Here is an 8,811-nt window from a genome sequence, read left to right as displayed (position 1 = left end):
TCGGGGCTGAGGGTATGTACCGGTAGCTATGTGTTTGATCTCTCTCTCTCTCTCTCTCTTTCGTGTTCTTGAGGTGATACGATCTTGATGTATCGCGAGCTTTGCTATTATATTTGGATCCTATGATGTTTCTCCTCTCTCTCTCTCTCTTGTAATGAATTGAGTTTTCCCTTTGAAGTTGTCTTATTGGATTGAGTCTTTAAAGATTTGAGAACACTTGATGTATGTCTTGCCGTGTGTATTTGTGGTGACAATGGGATATCAGTGATTCACTTGATGTATGTTTTGGTGATCAACTTGCGGGTTTTGCCCAGGAACCTATGCATAGGGGTTGGCACACGTTTTCGTCGTGATTCTCCGGTAGAAACTTTGGGGCACTCTTTGAGGTCCTATGTGTTAGTTGAATAGATGAATCTGAGATTGTGTGATGCACATCGTATAATCATACCCACGGATACTTGAGGTGACATTGGAGTATCTAGGTGACATTAGGGTTTTGGTTGATTTGTATCTTAAGGTGTTATTCTAGTATGAACTCTAGGGCTGTTTGTGACACTTATAGGAATAGCCCAACGGATTGATTGGAAAGAATAACTTTGAGGTGGTTTCGTACCCTACCATAATCTCTTTGTTTGTTCTCCACTTTTAGTGACTTTGGAGTGACTCTTTGTTGCATGTTGAGGGATAGTTATGTGATCCAATTATGTTATCATTGTTGAGGGAACTTGCACTAGTGAAAGTATGAACTCTAGGCCTTGTTTCAACACATTGCCATACCATTTACGCTCTCTTTTATCATTAGTTACCTTGCTGTTTTTATATTTTCAGATTACAAAAACTATTATCTACTATCCATATACCACTTGTATCACCATCTCTTCGCTGAACTAGTGCACCTATACAATTTACCATTGTATTGGGTGTGTTGGGGACACAAGAGACTCTTTGTTATTTGGTTGCAGGGTTGCTTGAGAGAGACCATCTTCATCCTACGCCTCCTACGGATTGATAAACCTTAGGTCATCCACTTGAGGGAAATTTTCTACTGTCCTACAAACCTCTGTACTTGGAGGCCCAACAACGTCTACAAGAAGAAGGTTGTGTAGTAGACATCAGTCATCCAGGGCTCCGCTACACTATCGATTCTTCACCTGTCTTGCGGTCCAAGGTAGATACCAGATGGCGGACCGGCTAGCCCACCATGGCCTCGATCACCATGACGCTTGCCCTTTCTACGCCCAGCACGAGGAGACCATTGGGCATATTCTTCTGAACTGTGTCATGGCAAGGGAGGTTTGGACTGTTTTCTGTGCGGCTCTGAACAAGCCGGGATGGGTGCCAACAAGTGAAACAACATTGGTGGAGTGGTGTACGGAGAAGAACGACACTAGCAAGAGCATGAAGACAATGAGGGCGATCCTCCTCCTTGTCTTATGGGAGTTATGGAAGCACCAGAATGCCATCATTTTTTATGTTGCCACACCATCCTTGCGAGTCTTGTTTCAAACCATTGAGAGGGAAGGTCGGGCTTGGAAGGCAGCGAGACTTATCAAGGGAGACATGGAAGCTCTTTTTAGGGCTGTGGCTAGGTGGGAGAGTATGTGAGAGTAGAAGTGTAGTGTCTTTGTGTTGGAGTTCGGTCTCTTGTAATGTAACATTGTGTAACACCCAACGTGGAGGGGCTCTTCCCCTTTCCCTTCTTTAATATATAGTGTGCATGCTCGTGCGCATTCGAGAAAAAAACAATATATAATCCTGCTATTAGGCATAATGATCTATGGAGATAGCAGTGTCTAAGCAGGCTTAACCAAAATACATATTGACATAATACTAAAATAGTATAGTATGAAATATGCAAAAAGAGTTTTTACAAAGTCACATGAAAGGAGTTTTAAGCAAGAATCGATATCCCTGAAATACTAATACACACTTGTATTAAATATGTTCCTTGGTATGTAAACAACCAGATATGTCTAGTACTCTAGTAAGCTGCGAGTAAAATTATTAGAATGACCAAATTGTTGATCATAGGACAACAGTGAAAATGTCGTTAAGTACTAACGACATGTTTCTTGCATACGGAAAATATGAAGAGATTGTTGTAAGGAGTTACATCAATACATGCTCGTTGTAAGTAGTACATAGATAAAATCTTCATCAGTGCTCCAAGCGATTCTCGGTTTCAATTAAATGACTAATGGTGTCATAGTAAGGTGGAATTGGTCCAAGAAATTTATTGTGTTGAATTCAACAGAAGGTTGAGTAGATTGTCACTTTAGAAGTAACAATAAAGGGTGATGAATAAAAGGTTCTTTTATGAACTTGGTATGGTTTCTAGATGATCGTGCAAATGGAACACTATTCTCAATAGTGGTTATGTAGCTCAATCTAAGGAACTAAAGGTTCTACTAGTGATTCAATACATACAAAGCTTGTTTCACATAAATTATGAATTCTCATGAAAACATGACATATGCATTGAAATGCAAAAGATACACATGGATCTGAAGATTGTCAGATTCGATAGGACGAAGCCTATACCACAAGCAAAGCATGGACCGACACTGGATTGCTATTGGTGTAAAAAACAAAAGTGCTAACTTGATTATTGACTCAGAAGAATGCCCTAGAGACAATAATATTGTATTATTATATTTCCATATTCATAATTAAGTGTTTGTATTTCATGCTATAACTGTTATGAACCTGGAATATTCGATTTAGTGGAAAACTCATATGCACGTGTGAAATGATAAATGGATAAAATAAAGGTTCCTAGTCTCACTTCTAAAACAAGCTCAAGTGTTGTTGGCGATCACATTTTCGGGATCTTAGGATATCGGTATAACGATAGTCCTAAAACAACACTGAGATTATGACATTGGAAGAATAATCATATTGAATTGACCCAAACTTGATTGTTATGAATTGAGATAATATCGTCTGTAATAAATTCTAACAACACAGAGTGTTAAAAGTGGACTTTGGGGTTGCTCAAATGTCACGATGATCATAACTACAACTTACAGGCTCATCAGAAAGTTTGACAAGTGGCTCAATAGCTCAAGAGTGGGATTTGCTCCTTCGACGATGGAGAGATATTCTTAGGGCCCTCTCGATATGACGGAATCCATCATCATCTGGCCAGATATAGGTGATTACGTCACTAGGATGCCAGAATACAATGATGAGAAAGAAGAACAAAACCGGTAACATGGATTTCGGTATAGTGAGCATAGTGACGACTTAGGAGGATACCGATGCATCCCGGGTTTTGTGAAGTATCGTGAAGCAAAGGGAACATCACATGATAACCATAGGTTCACTTGAATATCATTCGTGTGCTCACATGGACCAATATGGACGTCCACGGTCCCGCTGTCGGTCATTGAACGAACGGTTTCGTTCATGTCTATGAGTTGCCGAACCTACAAGGTCATAAGCTTAGGGCAATCACGATCTGCTGAGTGTTAGTAGGATGGGAGTGATGAGAATATATTTGTGAATTGTTACATTAATATTCAGAACAGTTTTAAGAGAACCTGGAAGCATTTCAGGGTCACCAGAAGGGTTTCGATGAATATCAGGTATTACCGATAAATATATATAGGTGAAAAATGTTCCCGGGATGTTAAATTATATATAATGGTTTGAAAGTATTTAGAAGAATTTTATATTGAAATTAATATCAATGGCCTAAATAGGCCAAGAGGTGGAAGGCAACTTGGGCCACACAAGTCCAAGTGGGAAGGCGCTTCCCTTCCCTAAGGAAGGAGACCGAATAGGAGTGGGGGAGGAGTCCAACTCGTCCTCCCCCTTGGCCGGCGCCCCAAGGAGGCTTTCCCTCCTTGGTGGCAGCCCTCCTCTCCTCTCTAACCTGTATATCTTTGGGGATTTGTGCTTTATTGACATACAAGTTTTGGAGCCCCCTGTAGTTCTTCTAGCTATAGTTCTAGTTTTAGTCGGTCCTAGTTGACTAATTAGAGTTAGGCTAATTCTCTTGTCCTCATAATTAGAAACTCTGTGTGGTTCTAATCTCCTTTGTTTAATTCCGCGGTGACGATTAGCTCTGTACGGCGAAGCGCTGCCAGATAGTGAAGGTTGCACGCTTGCAACCAAGTAGAGAGATGTGCTTTCAGTCTTCGGTTTGAAGGACTGTTCATGTGCGGTACGAGGGATCATTTATCGACGGTTCGAGGGACTTCAAGTATGATCTACACCAAGACGTTCTTCTTCCGCTGCAACTCGGTGACGGTAACAATTGTGATCGTGATTTTTTTCCTACTATGTTTCCCAACACCTAGGTGATCCTTGGCGGCTCTAGTCTTTCATAGTTCTCCCTCGTAGATCAATCCCGGATCCAGAGAGGCCCTGTTCTTGACGTGTGGCTGATTGATCTGCATGTGACTTCTCGTGGCCTTTGCGGTTCGAGCTATGTCGGCGGTCACAAGGTGAAGCGGAGTCACTTGCTCGTGGAGAAGTGGCGGTGATGACGCCAACATGCAACCTCGACGATGTTTTATCGTAGTGGTGAGTGATTTATACTTTTTTTGTGTATCATCAGAGGGTCGTGATGAGTTTTGCTCGGTTTTATTGGGCAACTTTTGTATTCTTAGTCAATATAAATGGCAAGTCTTTGCCTCGTTTAAAAAAATAAAAAATTGCTCTCAGGCATAAGTAGAGGATCAAGTGGGATTATGAGAGGGATATCTTTTTTGTAAAATAAAGTTTCCAATTTTCAGCAGATTGTCAATACTAATCACTTGATTTGTAAGTGGTGCTTACTGCAGTGTACTATGGAGATACGGGATATTCTGGTATCTAGGTCCAGGCACTTAGAGATGGTACATGTGATATGTTTAGGTAGTTTGTATTGTTGTCTAGCAATAGGGTTTGTGATGCATAAATTTACAACATGTAATTTCTATTGCGTTTTTTAGTTCCTTGATACTTCTTTTTTACATTTCTTAGAAGGATTGATGGCATGCAATAAGGATGGTTATATGTATCACTCGATGCAAATACTAGGTACTCAATCAATTTCAAGAATAATAATATTATTCACGATAGATCCGTAACGAAGATGATAAAAAATTATGGGAGATGTTATGATATTCCATAAACATTAGAACTATAAATGCCAACAAAAAGTAAAGCTGGCAATTCTGAAGTCAAAACTTTAGTTCCTACACATCTATTGAAGAAAAGCAAATTGGCAACATTGAACACCACATACACAGTAGAACCACTAGGTAGATTGTATTAGTTGAGAACGGCACATGTCATCCTGATCTCCCCCTTGCTACCGGCGAGCACGTCAGCCCTCCCCATGTTCACCATAGATACCCCAAAGTCCTTAAGGAATCTCTTCTCCGAGCTCATGTAACCGTACACGAGCATTTTTGTAGCACCATTACTCAGCAAGGCCTCGTCAGAGTGGAAAAGGCCCTTGTTCTCTTTAACGAGGCGGTAGTAAGTCGAGTCGAAAGTCGACGAGCGACCGGGCACCATTTGCACCTCGGTCACGTTGTCATCGGGACTCGTGCACTGTTGCTTTAGTGCTGCCGCGTACGTCTTGTCCAGGGTAGGGTCCATGTCATCTTCAGCCGTGAAATTACGTAGCCTCTTCTCTAAAGATGGGCAGTGTGAATTCCCTAGCGCGTGGGCACCTGATCATACACGAGTTTAATTAACTGAAACAAATAATATACTAGGAGTATATAACTAAACTGATGGTTTCCACTAAATTAAGTCTCTCACTATTGAACCATATCACATCAATATGCAACTATGCATGAGAAAGAATTTCGATTGTATTATGCTACTTATACTCACCATGATCAAACTCTATAAATCATATATATTTTCATTTTCGGTTTTCATATTATTTCCAAATAATCACGGTACTTATATTCACCATGATCAAATTCCATAAATCATATGTGTTTTCATTTCTATGTTCCATATTATTTCCAAATTATCATGCTACCTATATTCATCATGACCAAATTCCATAAATCATATGTATTTTTTATTTTTATTTTTCGTATTATTTCCAAGTTATCATGCCACTTATATTCACCATGATGAAATTCCATAAATCATACTCCCTCTGAATCAAAATATAAGTCGCTTTTGTAGTTCAAATTGAACTGCAAAAACATCATATATTTTGGTACAGATGTAGTATGTATTTTCATTTTCAGTTTTCATATTATTTCTAAATTATCATGCTCCATACAAACAAATCTCATAGAATACGGTGCAACCACTTCCCGCAGTAAAACACAAGATATCATCTAGCATGTCCCCTCAACATCAAAGATCAAACCATCTCAAAAGTCTATCATGCATGGAAAAGGCTCATCCATTGACATTCTGTTATGCTACTTCTATTACATAGATATATTTTAAAGTTTTTTTTTTGCAAGAACACTCATGAGGTTTCCGTGTCTTTTCATTAAGAGAGAAGAATCGGTTCATACAATTGTTACAAGTGTATGGGCACACACGTGAAGAGGTGGCCCATCCATAATCGGCAAGGCGACCATGCAACTACTCGCTAACAAAACAATGAATCATATGTATTTTCAGTTCCAATTCTCATATTATTAATCTAAATATTCATTCTATATAACCAAAGCTCATCGAAATATATTGTACCAGAAAATGTTTTCGCAGCAACGCGGGCATTGTCTAATTCACTCAAGTTAACAATGTAGTGGGGCCGTGAGTAGTCCTACATACAATTGGGGCAACCGTAAAGAACTTTTGAGTACACGGGTAATGCAACTCGTCCTAGAATAGAATACTCGCAAGATTCGAAAATAGAAACTGCCTAGTGGTCAAGAATTACTACCTGACAGAACAACAAGATCCTTGATTCCAAGGCCCTTGGACTTAAACCTCTTGATGAGCTTCTGGATTTCATCAAAGGAATCAGGCAACTCCTCCGCCGCCTCCTTGGCGCTCGACACGCGGCCGTCTCGCCGGCCGGTCTCCACCTCGTACAAGTTGCCGCCCTCGCGCCATTCTCCCTTGGTCACCACCTTGGTTGCCTGGTTAATCCCCAAGTCAACGCTAGCTTTGATTGACGCATTCCTTTTTTTGGACTTGCAGATTTGATGCAATCTGAATGGAGGAAAAGAGGCTTAATTGTATACCAGCGAGACCGCGTCTCTGGCGGCGACGGCGAGGATGTCTGCGCAGGAGACGGTGCCCGGGCACTTCTTCTCCAGCTTCTCCTTGATGGCGTCGATCACGTTGAAGGCGTCCAGGGTGAGGTTCGGCTTGGCGTCCCTCTCCGCGATGTTGGTCTTGGTTGAGTTGAGCAGCACCGATCCATCGCAACCCTGCACCTCATCATGTCACAAAGTGAGGGACTGCCACTTAGCAGTTAAAGACCCAAGCTAAGGCAAAGCATTTTACCCTGACGAAGCAATCATGGAAGTGGAGCCTTAGCAGCGGCGCGGTGACCGTTAGGTCATCTTCCACAGCCATGGTGACGATCCTGCGAACAATGGCCTCGGCGTCGGGGCATGATTGCCTGTAGAACCCGACCTTAAGCTTGCCATAGGCATGGACGGGAGCAATCACTGCCGCCAGCAGCAGCAGAGGAGGAAGTGAGAACCTGAGACCGAGAGGAGGCACCCACTTTGTCATGGTACAACACCAACACTAGAACTAGTGCAAGTCTGCCCTCTAGCTAGCTAAAGCTTGCAGAGCTGCATTGCCATTTGCCAAGGCAACCACATGTGAAAAGTCCTCGTTTTCATGAGTTGCCGGCGATAAAGGCGGAGTGTGGATGCCGTCTCCGAGATCTAAAAGGAGCATTGACTAATTATTAAGAGCGTCGTTTTTCCGGCCGTCATGGGCATGATGCCATGTGATTAGCCATGGGTTTCCGGGATCTTACCGGCCTCGGTCAGCACATTGTGGTGCATATATATATACGTATATATGTTACTCCACTGCTACTTCGGTTATCGAATAACTTCGCTAGTGACAGCACTGTTACACATGAATTGAAGTAATTAACTCAACATGTACAATATCATAATCGCGCGCGCCGGTTAGTTGCCGCCAATGACCTGTACCGAGGATGCATGCACACCCCAGTGATATATATCCTGCTTTGTTTACGTATGTGCTTACCTATGCTTAAGGTAATACGTAATTAATTTTTTACCCTAAAAAATGAATTAATTTTAGATAAATGACATTTCCATTCAATTCAATCCACATATCCGGATGATACAACCGTATCGTGCAATTGTGCTCCCGTCTCTTCATAACACGACGCACACAATCAATACGCCAAAAAATCATTTTACAGAAAATTAGAAGAGTCGAGCATAAGACACGTAGAGTGTATCACGGCTGTGTGGATGCATCTAGGACCACCATGTATCGAGGATCTTTTGCCTCTTGACTGTAACTCTATCAATTTGGAATAAAACTCCTTTTTCATCGCAAAAAAAACACACCAAAAAAATCGTTTTACAGAAAATTAGAAGAGTTGAGCATAAGATGAAGGAGGTCTCATCCGAAGATTATACATCAATGATGGGGAAAAAACTCCTAGTTGCATGCTTCCGTCAGGTAGTCGCCATCTTAATGAGGTCCTATCCTTCGGCCTCTGCATGATATACCAAGTACGAAGCCGCGGCGTATGTGCATGAATAAACTGGACAGGAGATGATACACACTTTTTGTTTAAAACCACATCATTCATGGAAAGCCAAATACCTGACATAAGGTTGTGGCCACCACGAGAATATGTGAAGAAACCTTGTTATTAATACCCCTAAA

General features: G+C 41.4%; 1 protein-coding gene across 1 annotated transcript; it reads right to left on the bottom strand.

The window, feature by feature from the left end:
• Positions 1–5,075: 5,075 nt before the first annotated feature.
• LOC123081919 (peroxidase 56) lies at positions 5,076–7,738 on the bottom strand. Its single transcript, XM_044504422.1, has 4 exons — positions 7,429–7,738; positions 7,164–7,352; positions 6,860–7,058; positions 5,076–5,669 (listed from the first exon to the last, which is right to left on the bottom strand). The coding sequence occupies exons 1-4, from the start codon at positions 7,660–7,662 to the stop codon at positions 5,263–5,265; spliced, it is 1,029 nt and encodes a 342-aa protein (XP_044360357.1). The 5' UTR covers positions 7,663–7,738; the 3' UTR covers positions 5,076–5,262.
• Positions 7,739–8,811: the final 1,073 nt, after the last annotated feature.

Source organism: Triticum aestivum, chromosome 4A (assembly GCF_018294505.1).
Source record: "Triticum aestivum cultivar Chinese Spring chromosome 4A, IWGSC CS RefSeq v2.1, whole genome shotgun sequence".
Lineage (NCBI taxonomy): Eukaryota > Viridiplantae > Streptophyta > Magnoliopsida > Poales > Poaceae > Triticum > Triticum aestivum.
This window is presented reverse-complemented; position numbering and strand designations above follow the sequence as displayed.